This window comes from Panthera pardus, unplaced genomic scaffold, assembly GCF_024362965.1.
Source record: "Panthera pardus isolate Hobbes unplaced genomic scaffold, ASM2436296v1 HiC_scaffold_10, whole genome shotgun sequence".
Classification (NCBI taxonomy): Eukaryota; Metazoa; Chordata; class Mammalia; order Carnivora; family Felidae; genus Panthera; species Panthera pardus.
Genome location: NW_026526655.1, coordinates 19,417,789 through 19,439,370, shown reverse-complemented (window position 1 = coordinate 19,439,370; position 21,582 = coordinate 19,417,789). Strand labels below are relative to the sequence as shown.

Genomic DNA, 21,582 nt, shown 5'->3' with positions numbered 1-21,582 from the left:
TAAGGGGTCAGGGGGATGTGGCCAGCAGCAAGGCTGGAGAAGTACACAAGGTCACATGCAGGGGCACCAGTTGCCCATAATCGGGAGATGGGCTCTACCTGAGCTCAATGGGGGTCCTCCAAGGGTTTTAAAAAGAAAAGAACACGATCAAATTCACACTTTTGGAAGATGGTTCTGAGAGCAGAGTAGAGGATGGTTTAAAGGGGAAAGATTTGAGGCCGAGATCACTTAGGAGAATAGTTGTAGCTGTCGTGGTGGTGGGGACGATGATCTAGTGGTATTGGTGATTAGTAGTAGTAGGAACAGCAGTAGCAAATGGTGCCAAGCACCATTCCAAGTGCTTTATAAATATAGACTCATTTAATCTGCATGACAACACTCTAACATGCAGTGGGTGTTTTCAACAGCCCCATTTTCCAGACGATGAGACTGAGACCCAGTGAGACTAAATAACCTCCCCAAGGTCTACAGTCCAGCTCCAGAATCCACAGCTGTTGCATGAGGACTGCGGTGTTGCCTAACACTGTCAGTGAAGATGGCGATAATCAAGAGATGCTAAAGAGATAGCCTCTGAGACAGGGGTGTGCAAGGGGCAGGCCGTTCCGGTTGGGCAGATGCCCGGCTGGGAGGGTGGGGTCAGAATTCCACGAGACTGGTTTTCTACCTGCTCAGCTTGCAGCACCTGTGGAGCCTCAGCAGAAATTTCAAGAGGTGGCCCCGTGAGGAGTTGGAGCTTAGGCGAGAAGTGCAGGAGGCGAGTCAGGAGCAAAAGGTATGGGAGATCCTGGCCCTTACTGGGTGGCCGTTGAAGCCAACAGGGGGCAGGTGGGCTGGCCTGGGGAGGGCAGGGAGAGAGGAGGACCCAGGCAGAGCCCGGAGGAACATCCAGATTTGAGGAATGAATTGAGAAATAATGCCCCAAAGTGAGATGAAGAGAGGTGCAGGAGAAATAAAAAAAAGAATGAGGTCAGGGGGATTAAGTGCTACAGAGGTTAAATAACACTTGAACAATAACCATTTCACTATAAATACAGTTACAGGGCATGCAACGGGGGCGGGGGGGGGGAATATTTTAACATAATTGGCAGACATGAGTAGATGGGGTAAGGGGCCCTTTTGTAAACTGACAACGGGAGAATAAATTGATACAGTCTTTTTCTTAAAGTATGGTTGACATATAATGTTATATTACTTTCAGGCGTACAACACGGTGGTGTGGACAATTCTGCACATCACGCCCTGCTCATCACGGTAAGTAGAGCCCCCGTAAGCTGGTATAGCCTTATCAAAATTTAAACATGCACAGATATGACCCAGCAAAATTATAATTAAGTCACACATACAATCATACAAGTTCCCAAAGACCTGCGCCCAAAGATGCTCGTAGCAAAATTTAAATATTCGTCCATAAGGTAATTATCGAATAAATCGTGATACATCCGCACCACGGGCCAGTATGTGTCACTGAAAAGAGAAAGACGGATCTACATGCACTGATGGGTTAATAGGTCCGCGACAGCGTATTAAGGTGCAGGATGGTACATCTAGTTAACTATCACTTGTTTTAGGGAAGGAAGGAAAACACGCTTGTATATGCATGGGGAAAAGTCTGGAAAGATGGACACTAGGTATATGTGAATCTAAGGATGGAAAGAGTCCTTCCTGTTTGACTTCAGATGCTTCTGTGGTGCCTCTATTCTTTACCATAGTCCTGCTTTGTTTTTCCAATATTTAAGTGGCTTGATTTCAGAAAAGGGCTTATTGGAGGCCGTGGCCTGAGGTCATTGGTAATGTTGGCAAGAGCTGCGTCAGCAGAGCGGTGGGAAGGGAGCTAGCTACAGCGGGCTGAGCGGTGAACAAGAGGTGGCGAGGTGAAGACAGTCCCCGCTTTCTCCAGAAGTCTGCCTGCGAGGAGGGCACTAGGGGAGTGGTAGCTGGAGGGGTCCTCCGACAGAGGGAGGGTGAGCTCAGGGAAAGGGATGGGGGATGGGGCAGAGAGGCCGGGAGGCAGGACCCTCCAGGATGTGAGAGGCAGTGTGTTCCACAGACAGTGCAGGAATTTACCAGAAAGAGAAGGAGGGACACTTCTTACGCTGACTCTACAAGGAAGGAAGAAGGTGTGCAACAAGGGCACGCAAGCCTGTTCACGGGGACCGGGGTCGCCCGCATCTTCCTTGTAAAGAAGGAGGTGCAGTTTCCGCACGCTCGGGGACAGAGGTAGACTAGGCATACTTCCACCTTCAGACTGGCAGGCTCCTCCAGCAGCCATTAGACTTTCAGGTAGGCATGAAAATCCCCAGCGCTCATCACAGAATCTCCAGGCGGATCCTGGGCCTGGAGTCAGAGTCTCCGGACAGACCTCATTCCTCCGAGGGAACTCTCCCCCTGGCGGGCCTCCTGGAATTCACCCTGGGCAACTCCAGGTTCGAGGTTTCCCCATAAAGTCCACTTCACTCTTTTTCCTGTCCAACAGCCCTGACTGCTTCCAGCCCTGAGTCACAGAGGAGGTACCAGTGACCACTCCAATTACAACAGCAGCTGTAGCGGCGACAGCAGGTAAGTGAGTGTTCGGGCTGAGGGCCGCCGGGGGCATTTTTCTGATGGACGTGACTTTGAAACTTCAGTCTCCTCCACTGAGCCCCCGAGAACCGGGGTGATGAGTTTTCGAGCTAAAGCTAACAAAATCTTCACCCGGACAGCATATGGTACAAAAGAACTTACTGCAAGTGTGAGAGACTCTGTATCTGCACCGTCCAACGTGATAGCCACGCGTGGCTCTTGAACCCTTGAAAGATGGTTGCTATGACTGAGGAACTAAATGTTTTGTTTCACTTTAACTCATGTTAAGTAGCTCCATGTGTCTAGTGGCTATCGTACTGGACAATGCAGATCTAGAACAATCGCCTCATTTTCCAACGGGCCACGTCAAGGCCCAGAGAGAATTGACTTGTCCTAGTTCATGACCATCAGCAGCAGAACCAGCCTGTTCTTTATTCACCCCAACATCCATATGCAGGTGGTGGGTTCAGGGGAAATGAAATCAACCCGGTGGACGTGAAGAAGCTGGCAGGTGAGGAAATGTCAAATCTGGGCTCCCCCTACGGGGCGCCTGGGTGGCTCAGTCGGTTAAGCGTCCGACTTCGGCTCAGGTCATGATGTCACGGTCCGTGAGTTTGAGCCCCGCATTGGGCTCTGTGCTGCCAGCTCAGAGCCTGGAGCCTGTTTCAGATTCTGTGTCTCCCTCTCTCTCTGACCCTCCCCCGTTCATGCTTTGTCTCTCTCTGTCTCAAAAATAAATAAACATTAAAAAAAAATTTTAAAAAAAATCTGGGCTCCCCTTTTGACACCTTTTCATTTAGTTGCCTGGGACAGAGAGGTACCTAACAGAGCTCAGAAACCTGAGGCTAGGTTCCGGCCCCTTGTTAACAGTGGAAAGAATACAGGATTTAAGGTCCGGTAAAAAGCATTGCTTAAAAACTGTTTAAGGGTCACCTGGGTGGCTCAGTCAGATGAGCGTCCAACTTCAGCTCAGGTCATGATCTCGCAGTTCGTGAGTCCAAGCCCCACATTGGGCTCACTGCTGTCAGCCTGTCAGCACAGAGCCCACTTTAGATCCTCTGTCCCCCTCTCTCTGTCCTTCCCCACTTGCACTCTCCCAAAAATAAATACATTTTTTTAAAAAAATTGTTTAAAACCCAGTTCCCTGCGTCACTCTGACGAAGTTGCTTAACTCCCAGAGTCCAGTTTCCTCATTCACCAAATGTGTACTTCATGGGTTTGTTGAGAGGATTAAATGTACAGATTCTTTTTTTTTTTTTTTAAGATTTTATGTTTAAGTACTCTTCACACCCAACATGGGGTTCAAACTCACGACCCTGAGATCAAGAGTTGTTTACTCCACTGTCTGAGCCAGCCAGGCGCCCCTAAAATACAAATTCTGGAAAGCACTTTTCCCAGGAGCTGGACCCTGGTAGGCACTCAACATTATAGCTAATGTGACTATTGTTATCCAGGTCAGAAAAAGTGAAGATGTACATCAGAGTCAGCCTGGAAAGCATACCCACTGCTTTTCCTTGCTTGGGGGTATAGTGGAGAGACGTCATCGTATAGTTGATACACTATTTCAGTAATAAAGATCACAATGATAGGGGCGCCTGGGTGGCTCACTCGGTTAAGCGTCCGACTTCGGCTCAGGTCATGATCTCACAGTCTGTGAGTTCGAGCCCCGCTTTGTGCTCTGTGCTGACAGCTCAGAGCTTGGAGCCTGCTTCGGATTCTGTGTCTCCCTCTCTCTCTGCCCCTCCCTTGCTCACGCTCTGTCTCTCTCTCTCTCAAAAATAAATAAACATGAAAAAAAATTTTTTTAAAGATCATGAGGACAAAGGCTAACATCACGCTTTCTGTGTGTCTTAAGAATTTTACGGGTAATTCTTCATTCAATCCTCAGGACAACCTGACGAGTTAGATGCTATCATTGGTCTCATCTGACAGATGAGTAAACTGAGACTTGGAAAGGAAAAGTCACTTGCCAGAGCTGCTCGGCTAGCAGAATCCTTATCCTGCTTTCATGTTCCTCTCTCCGTGTATAACGAGCTTCTGTCTGGTTTTGGCATCACCCGGTCAGGAGTCACTGCGTTCTTCTCCGGCATGGGAAAGAGAAGGGTGACGAAGAATGGGTGCTAAACAGTTGGACTCAGAGGTTCTTTTGTAGGGGCAGGCAGCCTGGGTGAGTCTGCTGCAGGCTTTGAGAATATTCTGCAGGGACACACGGACTGACAGGCTAGGGTAAGGCGTAGTGGAGGGGATGGAGGTATCGTTTGCTGGGGTGGGGGCTTGGGAGGGAGCCGTGAATTCGTGTTCACTGCTCTGCCTTTCCATTGTAATCGATAGCCAATGTGACAAAATCCATTCCTAGTGCCACCCAACACTGCTTTCAAAACTGTTTGGACTTGGATACGTTGTTAATTTTTCCCGAAAGGCTTTCTTTCCAAATCCGATGGTCTTGGCTCCAAAGACGGTAGCTACAGCAGAGCCAATCCCAAGTGTACAAGCCGAGAAAGAATCGCAATGCCCTTAGAGGAGCCCCTGGTCAGGGCAGATGGTTGGGCAGGGAGGTGGAAGACAAGAGAGTGGGGCCCCCATTTGGGGGTGGGAGTTCTCACAGGGATGTGACATGGAGAAGGAATCTGTGAGGCTTTAAGGGTTCCTGGGGTGAATGGGATGGGACAGGAGGCAGGAGGAAACGATCTCTGTCGTCGTCTTCATGAGTCACTCTCCTTTGAGATGTGAAAGAGGTTTATGAGCCGGGAGCTGCCCGAGGCAGCTGCAGCGTGGAGAGAGTCAGACAAGGCAGCTGAAAGAACCAGGGGCTGCTGAGACCAGGGCAAAGGTGAGATAAACCCATGCTGTCCTGGGCAAACCGCTGCCTTTGTGTGGGCCTCAATTGCCTCATCTGTGAAATGGAAAAGATTGTCTAGAAAACACCATATGTCCCTTACCAGTATGGAACTCTACCGGTCCAGAAAATTACTTGTGATCCAAGAGCTGACCTGGGAATTAATTATTCAAGTTATCAAAAGCATCCAGCACCCTGAGGACTCCACCCTAGAATTGAGCAACCTAAATCCTCTGCTCACTTCCTCCACTGTGTTCTCACCACAGCCGCCCTGTCAGTCAGGCACATCTGCCCTCCTGGACGCATCGCATTGTACAGGTGAAAGTCCCAGACTCCTGGTAAGTCTTGGAACACCTACCCTCTCACCTTCCAGAATGTTTCTGTTCTCTATTCTTCTTAACACCCAGCCTCTGTTTATCCCAGACACCTCTCCCCACCCTGGGTGGGCTTTATCCATTTTTAGGCCTCCCTGCCCCCAAAGGGAGAGCTTCTGCCCTTCATCCCTACACCTCTCTCCAACAACCACTTAGGGCAACTCTCTTCACACCCCCTTCCCTTCCTAACTCAGTGAGCTCTCCTGCTTTGGCTAGGATTGGGTCTGAGGAAGGGACAGACATTGCTGAGTTCCCCCCCCCCCCGCCACCCCGTCCACTATATTAAATGCAAATATGTGTGGATTATATTTATAGAGAGAAAGAATGCTAAAATTGTATTGAGATGATTGAATTTTCCATTGCTGTTGAAAAGATTGCCTTCAATGTTTGGGATCTTATAAATGTCTCCGTTTTATAGCATTTTCATAAAATAAATTGGACTCATCCATCTGTGGAGTTTCTGAACGGCCATGAGTCATCAAGGGTATGGCCATCTCACTCAATGAGGGAGTCTCCTGCTCGTTCACCGAGAACAGGACTGGGTGGTCAGTAGCAGCTAGTCAGTTCAAAGGCGTTTGGTTTATCATTCCTGCAAGGGCTGTAGATTTCATTCTGGGTCTACAGAATAGCTAAGAAAGCACTGCACAAAACAGCAAATGATGGGAGTCCACCGTATACAGTCTGACTTCATGAGATCTTGAGAACTTAGCTTAGAAGTATATTTAATATATGAGGTATGTTTTGTTTTTTTTTTTTTTCATGAAGCAGGTCTATAGACTGTAAGTAGCATGTGGAGATGTCCACACCTACTTGGAATCCTGGCTGCAGCACTTGTAGGCTCTGTGACCCTGGGCTGGTTTTTGTGCCTCTCTGGGCCTCTCTTCTCATCTGTAAACAGGGGCTAATCATATCTATTTGTAACCATCAAGGGAGATCACGTACCTATGAGGCACAAAGCAGATCTCAGATATGTTAACTCCCTTCCCTTAGTTTCTCCCTTTAACTGTCAAAACATCCTCCCTAGAGATTGGTAAATCGAAAACCCAACAAGCAACAACAAACCTCATCCCCCCCATCCCCCAGTGGCTGGGGGTCATTGCCCTGGCCTGGTTCTCTTTCCCAAGTTCTCTACCTTCTATCCTGATTTGCGGGGCCTCCCTCTGGACCCTCCAACTGACACTTTGTGGAAGTACAGCTGAGCACTGGATTATCCAGAATGAGGGCATATCTGTGAAATATACTTGACTGCTGCCTGTCCTGTCCTGATGGGGAAGTTTCTGTGGCCGCCTTAGCCCTGTCTTCTCACAGCCAATGCTCATAACTGGGGGGAGGGAGGGGTCTCCTCTGTGGGCACAAGTTCTGCATCCACTTTCAAAAGTGGGCCTTCTCTTAGGTCACTTGTTTCCCTTGAGAGCACCTTTGATCATCAGTTCCCAGAGGCGACCTACCCTTGACCTTGTGACTTCCTTGGATGTGACCCTGGGATAAACATGCTCTTGACTATGGGACTGTGGAGCCAATGACTTGCAGGTCTTGCCAACAACCATGGCTGAGCCAGCTGTACCATCTGCCTATCCCACAACCACCTTATCCTTCTGGCCAGACAGGGCACCACCACCAGCACAGACTGATCGAATCTGCTCTGTGCGTGGTCTCCATGGGCTAAGAGGCTAACTTAACTGACCTCCATCATCTAGGCAAAAAAGTAATAACCTCTCAGGAAAGTGAAGGCTAAGAATTCTGTCACTCTAGGGGAAAGGGCATTACCTTTCTGGTGTCTCTTATCCCTACCCAGCTTTCTTCTTTACTATGTGTGATTGACAATAACAGACTTTCTTCCGTTAAAGAGAAAAGCTCCCTGGGAGTTTCGTTGTTGATGCTATTGTTTTACTATTTGTATTTGCTTTTCAATGTATTTGCCCTTTGGTTATTTTTTTTCTGGTTGAGATGTAATTCACACACTGTCAAAGTCACCCACTTCCAAAGTACAACCAGTGGTTCTTAATATACGCACAAAGTTATACAATCATCACCACTGTCTGATTCCTGAAGACTTTCATCACCTTGAAAAGAGAGCCCGTACTCATTAATATCCCCCTCCCTCCAGCCCCTGGCAACCACAGATCTGCTTTCTGTCTTTACTGATTTGCCTATTCCTTCATACATGGACTCATCCAGTATGAAGCCTTTTATGTCTGGCTTTTTTCACTTGGAATAATGTTTTCAAGATTCACTCACGTTGTAGCATAGATCAGTACTTTTTGTGGTTGAATAATATTGCCTTGTTTGTATAGACCACAATTTGTTTATCCTTTAATTGGATGATGGACATTTGGATTGTTTCCACTTTTTGGCTATTATGCTGCTATGAACATCTGTGTACAAGTTTTTGTGCGGACATACGTTTTCAATTCCCTTGCGTACATATCTAGAAGTAAAATTGCTGGGCCATTGGTAACTGTGTTTAACTTTTTGAACAACTGCCAGACTGTTTTCCAAGGTAGCTGCACCATGTCACGTTCCCACTTACAACGTATGTGGGGTCCAATTTCTCCACATCCTTGTCAACATCGTCGCTGTCCATCTTGTTCTATTATGGTGATCCTAGTTAGTATTGAAGTAATCCCAGAACCATTTACTTTATGTTTTTTCTCTTTGACACCGGTTCCATTTTGAGGTGGGTCACAGACTTGCATGTGGTCACAGGATGGTCATACCTTGGTATAAAGAAATGGCACAATGGTGACATATTTTGTGGTTCAAAAGGAACTAATTTGGTAGCTAGTCTATTTTAATTTACTTCCTGTTTGAAAACTGGGTTCATATTTCAGAGTGACTGCAGCTTCCTCCAGAGGCAGGCTTTGGGCTATCCCCGTAACAAGGGCAGAGCCAACAGAAGTAGGTTTACCTGGGGAGAGTCTGGGGGTGCTGGGGAGCCAATGACGGATGAAGGCACTCCCTAGCAGGACAGAGAGTATCCCCACCAGAACTGGAAAGCCACCAAAACAAGGATAGTGTGTCTCCACCTGTCTTCTCTGCTTCCTGCTGCCTCTGCTCCTCATGCTGGGAGCACGCTGGCTTTCTCTGCTCACCTCAGCATGACAGAATATGGCTCCTCAGAGCTCCCGAGACACCCTGTTTCATTGCCACCCACTTGGAGAATCAATCAGCCACCTGCTTAGGATTTTTAATATACTTTTTTCCAAACTACACAAATACTCCCACTGCAGGTCTCCTGCATCCTGAAAGGAAAATACTGGGCTGTACTGAGTAAACTCTCCTTCTTCTAGCTCAAGTATCTTGCAACTGTATGCTGTTACCACTAAATCTGTTTCCCCGCACACTTCTTTTAAATAACTTTCAAAAAGTTGGACAAAGGGCTTCCTCCCTCAGCTTTATAGTCAAACCTTGATCTTTTTCTAGTGGTCAAATCCAACTGGATTGCCTGCTTCATCCCCCAGATCAAGAACTAAATGGTACCTCATGTTTCTGACATTAAATTCAGCCTCAACAGCCAGACATGCTCACCACTGAAGAATCCAAGACATGCTCTATAGGGATTATTTGAAGGGAAGTTTCAACAATGTTTTGGGTGATGGTGGTGTCGTGGAAAGTGCTCAGAACCTCTCTGGCTTTGAAGGGAACTACACTCTTCATGCAATGTACCACTTATCACTAAGTAAATGAGTCTCAAAACCCTAGAGCCACTATTTCCTAACGTGAAACTTGCTTGCATGTAATATACAAGCCAAAGCGAAGGGTCCTGTCGGAGGTTTATGGGCAAACAGGCTAGAGTCTGGGGAGATGTTCCTGTGCAGTAACTCTCACCTCTCTTCTCTAGGCCAGGATTTAAGTTTGCCTCAAATATGGAAGTAGACTGGGATAATTACAGCTTGGAAGATCTCTTCGACATGGAAAATTATAGTTACATCCCTGACCTGCCCACTATTCTGTCAGACTCTGCCCCATGCAGGCCAGAATCTCTGGAAATCAATCAGTATGCCATGGTGGTCATCTATGCCCTGGTCTTTGTGCTCAGCCTGCTGGGAAACTCCCTGGTGATACTGGTTGTCTTATATAGTCGGGTGAGTCGTTCTGTCACTGACGTCTACCTGCTGAATCTGGCCATAGCCGACTTGCTCTTTGCCCTGACCTTGCCTATGTGGGCTGCCTCCAAGGCAAAGGGCTGGATCTTTGGCACAGCCCTGTGCAAGGTGGTCTCGCTCCTGAAAGAAATCAACTTCTACAGCAGCATCCTGCTGCTGGCCTGCATCAGCGTGGACCGCTACCTGGCCATTGTCCATGCCACACGCACGCTGACTCAGAAGCGGCACTGGGTCAAGTTCATCTGCTTAGGCATCTGGGCCCTGTCCCTGATCCTGTCCCTGCCCATCTTCATCTTCCGCAGGGCCATCTATCCCCCCTATTCCAGCCCAGTCTGCTATGAGGACATGGGTGCCAATACTACAAAATGGCGGATAGTGATGCGGGTCCTGCCCCAGACCTTTGGCTTCCTCCTGCCCTTGATGGTCATGCTGTTTTGCTATGGACTCACCCTGCGCACGCTGTTTGAGGCCCACATGGGGCAGAAACACCGGGCCATGAGGGTCATCTTTGCTGTCGTGCTCATCTTCCTGCTCTGCTGGCTGCCCTACAACCTGGTCCTGGTCGCAGACACCCTCATGAGGCTCCGGGCGATCAAAGAGACCTGTGAGCGCCGCAATGACATTGGCCGGGCCCTGGATGCCACCGAGATTCTGGGCTTCTTCCACAGCTGCCTCAATCCCATCATCTACGCCTTCATTGGCCAGAAGTTTCGCCATGGACTCATCAAGATCATGGCCATCCATGGCCTCATCAGCAAGGAGCACTTGTCCAAGGACAGCAGGCCTTCCTTTGTTGGCTCTTCTTCAGGGAACACTTCTACTACCTTCTAGGCCCCTGCCCCTGTTGCAGCCCCTCGGGGCTCCTCCCTTGCCATCAACACCCCATTCTAAGCCTCACGCCCACTGGCTGTCCACAGTCTCTATGTCAAGGCAGCCCCCGTTGTGGTTACAGGAAGTTACTGGGGTCACATCCTCATCAGGCCCTCCTTATATGGTTGAGAAAGCCTGCCCTGCTGCCCCTCCCCTTACTGTAGTTGCTATGTCAGCTGCTAGAGCTCAGTCCATCCTACCACTGAGCCCATAGCACCCTGTCCCCTGAGACACTTAAAGACATTTAACAGACATTCTTTTAAGTGACTACAGAAAGTTCCCACCATTGGGAGCCATTAGTGGCATACAGCATTGGTTGCTGCCCCAACTCTCTCTTTCTTGCCTGTCAGCAAAGTCCACTTCCCTTGAGAGAGGCCAAAAAGGACAGGTACTCCTTTCTAAGACTCCTTTTTGCTAGGAGTGGCCTTATCATTCACTTCTGACTAATAAGATTTAAGGGCATTAGTGTGCTGGTCAACCACTGTCCCGGGGGGGGGGGGGAAGTCCTGATTTGTAGCATTTGCCGAGTTGCCTGGTGTAAATGCTCCACCGTGGCGATGTCAGGGGTGGTGGTGTTTAGTAACCAGCTCACAAAAATCTAGGAAATGTAATGATCTGCTTTCACAAGCAGGTACAAACTGGCTTCAGTGCACCATTGCTTAAGAGGAAGTCTGCTGGGACTGGAGGACTCCTGGGAAGTACTCCTGATTAAACACACACACACACACACACACCCTTGGTTCTTGCCTTTAAATATGGTTGTAGGATTTAATGTGACAAAGTGGCAAAAACTAAGTATGCCCAACATACTTAGGCAGATGGAGTCAAAGTATAAAAAGGACCCGAGAATGAAGAGCCCAGAAAGAAACCTAAGCATAAATGGTCAAATTGTTTTCAACAAGGGCGTCAAGACTCTTCAGTGGGGAAAGGATAGTCTTTCAACAAATGGTGCTGGGAAAACTATTCACGTGCACAAGAATGAACTTGGTCTCTTCTCTTACACTATACACAAAAGTTAACTGAAAATGGATCAAAGACCTCAACATGAGAGTTTCAATGATAAAACTCTTAGTAGAAACATAGAGGAAAAATTTTATAACATTGGATTCGACAATGATTCCTTGGATATGACACCAAAAGCACAGGCAACAAAAGAATAAATAGATAAATTAGATTTCATCAAAGGTAAAACCTTATGTACGTCAAAGGGTACCATCAACAGAGTGGAAAGGGAAACCACGGAATGGAAGAAAATATTTGCAAATCGTATATCTTATACAGGTTACTTTCCACAATATATAAAGAATTCCTACAATTCAACAACAACAGACAACAACAAGTGTTGGCAAGGATATGGAAAAACTGGTGGAACCCTCGTGCACTGTTGGTGGGAATGTGAAATGGTGCAGTTGCCGTGAGAAACAGTGCCTCAAAAGATGACACCTAGAATTACTATACGATCTGGCAATTCCATGTCTAAGTGTATACCCAAAAGAACTGAAAGCAGAGACTCCGATATTGGTACACCAGTGTTCATAGCAGCATTATTCACGATAGCCAAGAGGGGAAAACAACCCAAATGTCCTTCAGTGGATGATGGACAAACAAAATGTTGGATATACGTACAATGGAATTTTGTCTTCAGTCTTAAAAATGAATGAAGTTCTGATACAGGCTACAACATGGATGAACCTTGAAAACATTACACTAAGCGAAATAAGCCAGACAGAAATAGCGTATGATTCTACTTATTGGAAGTACCGAGAAGAGTCAAGTTCATGGACAAAAAGTAAAATAACAGTTACCAGGAAATGGGGAGAGGAGAAAATGGGAAGTTATTGTTTAATGAGTACAGAATTCATTCGAGGAAGATGAAAGGTTCTGAAGATGGCTTGTGGTGATAGTTGTACAAAGGTGTGGATGTGCTTAATGCCCCTAAACTGTACGCTTAAAAATGGTAAAAATGGTAAATTCTATGTTATGTGTATTTTACTACAATGAAAAAAAAAAAAAAAAACTAGTTCCCAAAAGACAAATTGTAGCCACTGAACCAGCCATGGAACCATCTACCAATAATTTCTTGTTAAGGGAGATAATTAAATGTCTTTTTTTATATATAAACCACTTTTAGTCGAGTATTTAATGACTTGCAACAAAAAGCATCCAAACTGGAAAGTCAGATAAGGGTGAGCAGAGGTCCCGAGTGTAAATTTATTTACAATAAATAAACCCCTTTGCTGTTTATTGGACACACAGAGAGAAGGATTGAAATAGAGATCGAGGCCAGCCTTTCTATCTCCTTCATCCTGAGCCCAAGCCTGTTGTTGCTGGTCATGTGTTATGGAAGGAAATGTGTCCCGGGGTCATCTAGTGCTTCTCGTGACTTTGGGTGAAACCATAGTCAAGAGTGTCAAGGATGGGATTAGAAAAGCCAAGTGTGTTGACCAGATCAGCTAGACGGGGGAGCAGGAAGTCAGAGAGCTCTCCTGAGCCCCGTCAGCAACACCTACTTCGAGTCTCACACAAAACGTACACTCACACACACACGTGCACACATATGTCCATCGTCCAGACTGGCAAAAGCACACTCTTGCAGCATGGGGAACTGATTTCTGCACAAAACAAAGGCTTCAACTCACTGCTTTAGCAGTATTTATTAAGGGCCTGCCAGCCCAGGGCTCTGGAATATGGCAGAGCCTTCCCCGGCAGCCCTCCTGTTCACATGCCTTGTCTCTGCAGGGGACAAGAGAGCTCTGAGCAGCCTGCTAAGGAAATAAGACGTCAAGGGGAGTTGAAGTGCGCAGTTCCCAAACTTTACCAGGTTCTGATCCCCTTCCTGTTACCAGCTCTCTGACCACTAAATCGGAGGCCTGAAAACAGGCCTCACCAGGGAGGCAGGAGCAAATCTCTTGAGCTGGAGTGTTCGAAGGGCACGTAACTAGCACTCCCAACTCAGGAAAGTGCAAACAGGATTAATCCAGGCAACGATTTATCCCTTGTTCTGAGCTCATTCTGTGCCAGGCACTGTGCTAAGCTCAGGTTCAGGCATGACCCACCGCTCTGGCCAAGCCTCCAGAGCAGCTTCTGATTCAGCAGGTGGGAAAGGCAGGTGAGCATGTATTTACTAGAGGGAACACCCGAGTTGCCAGAGGGGCCGGTGGTGTTCTGACCTGGCACAGTGGATGGGCCAGATGGCTCCCTGAGATCATTGTCAGTGGGAAGTTTCACTCTGGTTCCGGGGCTCTGCTCTTTCCTCCTATAACAAGGGCTCGAGGAAGCATGTTTCTCCAAGGAAAATAAGAGGATTAAACAAGCCCAGAAGCAATCAGGCAGAGACTCAGTTGCAATTAGGTGTCTGTTAATGTTTCTCTTTCTCACTCTCTCCCTCCCTCCTCCCTTGGCACAAGGGACTGACCGACCAAGCCATCACTAGGAGGAGGCAAATCCCGGGCCTGCCTTTGAGTTGTTGATTTCTTCCTTCCCTCCCAAGTTTCCAGGCCTGAGTCCCACTGGCAGGGCCCAGCTCCTTTTTTTTTTTTTTTTTTTTTTTTTTAAGGTTTATTTATTTTTGAGAGAGAGAGAGAGAGAGAGACAGAGCGTGAGCAGGGGGGGCGGGGCGGGGCACAGAGAGAGAGGGAGACACAGAATCCGAAGCAGGCTCCAGGCTCGGAGCTGTCAGCACAGAGCCCAACGCGGGGCTCAAACTCACAAACAGAACAAACAGAACCGTGAGCTCATGACCTGAGCCGAAGTCAGACGCTTAACTGACTGAGCCACCCAGGCGTCCCTAGGGCCCAGCTCCTTTCTGTCTAGATCTGCCTGCTCCATCTAAGCAGGGGGGCAAGAGGGGAGAGGGGGGCTCTTGCTTCTGGAGATACATTCCCCTACTTGCACAAACACCCTTTTTTCTCTGTGGCCCAAGTTTATACCGCCTTCCTCCACAGCAACCCCTCCCCATTCTCTGCGGGATGGGCTCCCTCTGTTCATGAGATCAGGACAGCCTCCAGTCTCTCTTGGGTGACATAAAGAAGTACCTCCAGTTTGCATATCACATTGAAATTCATCGCATGCAGACCCACGTGGAAAACCATGCCACCACTGCCATAGTGGAGCCGGAGGCAACCTGGAGGCCCCCTCCCTCCCCGCCAACCCTTGCAGTACATAAATGAGGAAACTGAGGCCTGAACAAAGCAACTTCATCAAAATCTCATGGCTGGGTCAGAGTAGAGCTGCAATAAAAATTCCTAGTGTGGTTCGTTTTTTCAGATATTTTGCTTTTCTTTTTTTTTTTTTTTTTTAACGTTTATTTATTTTTGAGACAGAGAGAGACAGAGCATGAATGGGGGAGGGTCAGAGAGAGGGAGACACAGAATCTGAAACAGGCTCCGGGCTCTGAGCTGTCAGCACAGGGGCCCGATGCGGGGCTCGAACTCACGGACCGCGAGATCGTGACCTGAGCCGAAGTCGGCGCTCAACCGACTGAGCCACCCAGGCGCCCCAGATATTTTGCTTTTCTAGTGGTGAGACTTCAGGCCCCTTACAAACAGATGGGGGAAATATATACATGAATGTCTCAGAGCATTCTGCTCATACAGGTAGGGCCAGTCTCTACTTCACTGCCTACACTCATATGATAGAGGTAAGGGCCAACTGAGGCTTGGGGCCCAGGGTTGGGAGCAGGCTCAGAACAGGGTTACCGTATTCTGAGCTGGTACGCAAGCCAGTTAAAGAGACAATTGGAACCCAGTACAAAGTGCAAAGACAGGCAGCCCTAAACCCTCTATCGAGGACACACGCGCTGTCACGCAGGGTTCAATTAGGAAAGCGGGACCCCTTGGAGGAGAGATGGGTTATAGGGATCTGACTGTATGCAGTTGTGGGAGCTGGCTAGACAGTCTAGGTCAGGCTGCGGTCTTTGCTTCTGGTGCTGGGACCCGGAAGTGGCAGGACAGGTGGCTGAGAAGGAGAGATCACGTGAAGCAGAGAATAGGACAAGCTGGACCGTGCAACGACAGACTGAGACCTGCACTGGCCTCTCATGGCCTTCAAGTTCAACGTGTGATGGCCTGCGGGACACGCCAATGCCTGCGTCATGAAGGTCAGAGCACACCTGGCTCTGGAGCAGGAAGTGCTGCAGATTCAGCAGCCGCCCCACACTGACAAGAGGAGCCAGCAAATGAGGCACAACATAGATCAGCATCTGCTGCCTCGCGCTGACCTTCCAGAGCATAAAAAGAATGCAGCTTCTGCTGGTAAAGCTCACACAGAAGTCTCTCCTGGCCGACGGCTAAGGCGGAACTAGGCAAGAAAGGGAGCTTGAGGAAACGTGATTCCAGTTTAACTACATCAACTCATTACAAATCTTCCACACAAACATAGGTGCAGACTCGAAAGAAGAAGAATGGTTACCACCGAAATCTGGATAATGTTTACTTAGGGGCTTCCTGGTAATATTCCCTTTCTTTACCTAGGATATGGATACCTGGGATTTGTTGTGTCACTATTCTTTTTTTAAAACGTTTATTTATATTTGAGAGAACGAGCGTGCGTGCGAGTGGGGGAGGGGCACATAAAGCCAGGGAGACCGAGGATCCGAAGCCAGCTCTGTGCTGAGTTCCACCGGGGGCTCGAACTCACAAACTGTGAAAGCATAACCTGAGCCGAAGTCGGACGCTTAACTAACTGAGCCACCCAGGCGCCCCTGATGTATCACTATTCTTAAAGCTAAAAACATTAGTTTTCGACAACCTGTAGTATGTGTTCTACTCACCACAAAAGTGATTTTAATCACTAAAATTAAGGGAAAGAATATGAAGGAAGTTACCAGAAGAACAAAGGACAACTCTGGTCACTTGGAGCAGCCACTGCAGGGAGTCAAGGGGAGGCTGCCACATCCTATAGTTTTGGGGGTCAGAAGCCACCAGATTAGAAGACAATATCATCACCCATACTTGGTAGCAGGGTAAATAGGGACACCCTTTAGAGAAGGTAATTTGATCGTATTATTTTAGTGTATATACCTTCTGACTCGGGAATTACTCTTCTAGAAATCTACCCTATACAAATACCCACGTAGGTAGACAAAGGATATTTGTCACTGCGTTGCTGTTAAAACTCAAAGCTTCGAGACAACCTAAATGTTCAACAGGAGGGAAAGATGCAATAAGGCTCGAAGGAACATCCACACCATGGAATGCATTGAATGCAGTGGTTTAAACACAAGGTAAAAACATGGTGTTCAGTGGAAAAAGTCAGAACAGAAAATCACACATTGTATGATTCCATCGACATAAAATGTCTGAAAAAGGCGTATCTACAGAGACAGAGATCAGGTGAGCTGTAGGGCTCGGGATGCGAGCAGGGAATGATTGAAGACAGGCACAAGACTACTTTTAGGGGCAATGGAAATATTCTACATCTGGATTGTGGTAATAGTCATACGACTCTGGAAAATTGCCAAAAGTCATTGGATGGTATATACTTAAAGCAGGTGAATTTTATTGTAAGTAAATTATAGTCAATAAAGCTGTTTTAAAAATCCTTAAAGAATAGTGAGGTGGTTATATGCATGGACACAGAAAGATCTTTAAGAAAGCATACTGAATGAAAAAGGAAAGTAAAACAGTAAATGGCTTATTTTTGTAAAAAAAAAAAACCATAATATATATGGGTTTATAAATGTTCAGAAAAATATCTGGGAGGATATACACAGTTATCGAAAGGCGTTAGAGTTAAAGAGAATTGGACAGCGGAATAATATTTAGGATTAATTCACACAGTTTTGCATTGTTTCACGTATTTGATTGGGGTGGGATTTTCTCAAAAATGGGGGGGAGTGGAGGCCTATTGTCTGGGGAGGGGGCATGCCAGGCTGCACGCATATCGGTCTCCTTACAGACAAGGAGGCTAGGCTTTATGGATATGTTCCTATGCTTTTATATTTTCCCATTGAACAGTCTTTTTTTTTTTTAACTTCATTTTCTGGTAAAGTTGCCTTTGCAAAACATCACCTTAGTCTCAAATGAGTTAAGAACCAAGGGACTGAAAAAGAACTAGAGAGCATAAAAGGCCATAAAGCAGTATTTCTAAAAGTTCTCCATGTTTAAGATGGACCCCTTGCTTAAAAGGCAGCTTTATGGACAATCCCTGAATGGATCAGAGCCCTGGCAGGACCAGGTGGCGTACTGAAGCTGGGCAAGGAGAGAGAGTTTTATCAGACTGGTGAGAGTGTAATAACATGTGGAAATGGCTCGGGGAAAAGAAAATGAGTGATGGTGCAGCACCCCAAGGCCAGTAACAGTTGGGAGCTGTCACTGCCCCTAGGTCTGAGGAGTGAAGCAAGGGAGACATTACGGGAGCCCAGGGAGGAAGCTGTATGATGATGGCCGCCCAGCAGGAGCCAATCCCAGCAACTAGCAGGGACAGAGCTGGGGGGGGGGGGGGGGGGGGGAATAAATGCCCTGACTTGAAGTTTCAGCCCACCCATCTCCTACTAGGGTTCCCGCTGGCTGAGCTCAGAATCCAGAGGACAGGGGAATCCATTTAGGTAGTCCCTATCGGTCAGCATCCCACGGCATAGAGCAGGGTAAGAAAGGCAGAGAGTGGATGCATGGAAGGCATCCAACTCACCGCTCCAACCCGAGGTTGATGTAAGGGGAGGGTCCCAGTCCTACCAAATCTGAATAGCTGAGGGTGGGGTCCTGGAAATCTGGAGTCCCAGAGGAGTATCATCAAGACTCAAGCGTAAAGCCCACTGACCCAGAAGCAGTGATGGCCGAGCTGCCCAAACCAGAGATGAGAAATGCCCCGTTGCAATTAGAATTGTGTGTGAAGGTGAGTCTTTCCCTTGCACAAGGTATGTATTCTACTCTCTCTCTCTCTCTCTCCGTGTATGCTTCCAGTTTCTAAGACCCTCCAACTCCTGCTGACCCCTAGCCCAAAGCAAGGTGGCCTTGCATTTCAGCCTCCTCCTGACCATTCCATCCGCTCAAAATAGAACAGATGTGGGGATGGGGAGGGAGAGCGGGGAAAACAGAGATCACATCCCCAACTCAAGGCCCCTCCCCCAGCCCTTCAAAGACATTCTTCCCGGAGAAGTCACCTTCCCGGAGAAGACAGACACACAACTGATTTCTCAACAGAGCCTTGCAAGGTCTGATGTCAGACATGTTCCCCCGGCCATAAATGGCAAGGTCAGCTTCCTATCGAAGCTGGCTCTGTGCCAAGCCACCTCAGAGATTGGGTCTTGAATCCCATGAGGTGATCTGACCCATGTTTCTTCTCTATTCCACTACAGTAATAATACCAACTAGCATTTCTAGGGGACTTTGTCGGATGTCCAGCATTATGCTACGGGATTTACTACACGAGACTGCATAGCTGGCACTTTGGGCAACTCTGCTGTCCCATAAGTCTACGCTTGCCGAGGGTCTCACTCAGTTGTCAAAATGCAGGAGCGTGACTTCCAGGGAGCTTCTGAAAGGCTCAGGACTCTCAACGTCATAGTAGCTCCCGGGGACCAGGGTCAGGGTTGCACAAAAACCCTCCGTTTTGGGGAGGCCCTGCTAATTCAGCTTAGGGCATACATGTGTATATATATATATATATATATATATATATGTGTGTGTGTGTGTGTGTGTGTGTGTGTGTGTGTGTTATTCACCTCATACTCTGCAAATGGCACCCCCCTTAGACTGTGCAGTGTCAAACCTGCCCATCTACGAGTGGTGGCCCTGAACTGCTTTACCCAAATCTAGACTGGTTGGAAGGGAGCTTAAAAATATCCCCTTCCAGTCTGAACTCCCCTTTTGACAGGTGAGTGACTCAAGACCGAGAGCAGATGGACCCTTGCCGAAGGTCTTGAACTACAAGTGACAGAGGCAGAGCTGGACCCTGGTCTCCAGATTCCCCATCCATTACCCTCTTCACTAGACCAGGAAGCCTCCAGTCAAGTCGCCGGGGAAACTAATTCGCATAGGACTGACAGCAAGACTCATGAGATTGTGCCCATGACCTTTTTCTTCCAGCACCTACAGATAAAGATTCAAGGGGTAAGAAAACCCAAAATTAGAGACTTAGAGGGCTGTCCCCAACACTTCTTCATGTATTCCCACCCATCGTGAGAAGCAGGTAAACATTTGGAGCTGGTTTAGGTGGTAGATTTAGCTACTTAAGGGTCTGGCCCCAGGGTCTACCACCTGTAAGTAGGTTTAGCTTCGGGGCCAGATCCCTACAGGCACATCCCGACTCTAGTTAAACTCTTGTGCCTCGCCTTCCTCTTCTGCAAAACGGACTAATTATAAAACCAGCCTCATAGGGTAGTTGTAAGGATCAGAGTAGTTAGTGAACACATCTAAAGCACTTAGCAAACAAGCAAAGGGAAAAAAACAAGAGAGAGAACCAAACCAGGAAACAGATTTTTTTAAGTTTATTTTTGAGAGGCAGCGCATGAGTGGGGGAGGAGCGGAGAGACAGGGGTCCACAGACTCTGAAACAGGCTCCAGGCTCCAAGCTGTCAGCACCGAGCCCCAGCACAGAGGCCGATGCGGGGCTCGAGCTCACAAACCGCGGAATCATGATCTGAGCTGTAACCGACTAAGCCACCCAGGCACTCGGGGAACAGATTCTTAATCATAGAGAACAAACTGATGGTTACCTGAGGGAGGAGCAAGGGGGGATGGGGGAACTAGTGATGGGGGTTAAGGAATGCACGTGTCATGATAAGCACCAGATGATGTATGGAATCACTATATTGTACATCCAAAACTAATACAGCACTGTATGTTAACTAATTGGAATTAAAATTAAAAAAATTTTTTTAAAGTTCTTAGCTCAGGAGCACCTGAGTGGTGCAGTCAGTTAAGCGTCCGACTCTTGATCTTGGCTCAGGTCATGATCTCACAGTTCCTGAGTCTGAGCCCTGCATCGGGCTCCGTGCTGAAGGCGTGGAGCCTGCTTAGGATTCTGTCTCTCCTCTCTGCCTCGCCTCTGCTTGTGCGCGTGCGCACGCGTGTTCTCTCTCTCTCTGTCTCTCTCTCCCTCTCTCTCTCTCTCAAACTAAATAAACTTTTTAAAAAACATATTTAAAAAAAGCACTTAGCCCAGTAATAGAGCATTGTAAACTCCGATAAATGTTAGCTATTAATTTTTATTCAAAATTTTAATTTTGCTCTGACTTTACAGAGGTCAGTCATAATTTGGGCTAAACTTTATGCACAGCAACATTGATAATAAAGTTCAAATGAGTTCCCAACTATAGTTTTAATATAAAATGAACACAGCCACTATCAACTTGCCTGTCCTAAGAAGGTGGTAACATTTTTAAAACGTGTTCTGCAACCCAGTCTGTTCTTCGTTTAGCCATTCATTTTCTTGTATCAGCTTATAAATCAGATTAGGCCCTTTTTATCGAGGAAGTCAGAACCCTGTAAACCTGCAGAACACTAATCCTAAATTACACAGCTTCCTCGGGGCTGACACTCGTAGGACTCTGACGAACAGTGAAAGAACATGCTGCCATTAGAAGAAGTCAGTGTGGTATTTTCTCTTTTCCCACCATATGCCTGAATCCTGCCCTGAAAAATACCTACATGCGGTAGATGGAGATTAATCACCTTTCTCTTCATTCATCTAAAAGGTGATCTACCCCCATTTTAGGCCTCACTCTTCCCCCGACTCTAAAGAAAAAGAGGTGAAAAGATTCAGTGTCTACTCCCGAGATCTTAAGGTCTAAAGGAAACACGGAGAAAATTAATTGACATAACCCAAACGCAATAAGCATTCGAGTCAAGACATACAATAGTTTTATGGGAACACATGGAGGGACTCATAACTCTGT

The 21,582-nt window shown here is 47.3% G+C and overlaps 1 protein-coding gene across 2 annotated transcripts; it reads left to right on the top strand.

Annotated features, from left to right (window-relative positions):
* The first annotated feature begins 2,470 nt into the window (after positions 1–2,470).
* On the top strand, positions 2,471–12,866 carry LOC109265081 (C-X-C chemokine receptor type 2). 2 transcript variants are annotated; one of them, XM_019446037.2, is made up of 2 exons: positions 2,471–2,556; positions 9,611–12,866. In XM_019446037.2, exon 2 carries the CDS (start codon positions 9,636–9,638, stop codon positions 10,704–10,706), a length of 1,071 nt encoding a protein of 356 aa, XP_019301582.1. In that variant the 5' UTR covers positions 2,471–2,556; positions 9,611–9,635; the 3' UTR covers positions 10,707–12,866. The 2 variants fall into 2 exon arrangements, with proteins under 2 accessions (XP_019301582.1, XP_019301580.1); XM_019446035.2 differs by lacking the exon at positions 2,471–2,556 and adding an exon at positions 5,663–5,733.
* The last annotated feature ends 8,716 nt before the right edge of the window (positions 12,867–21,582 follow it).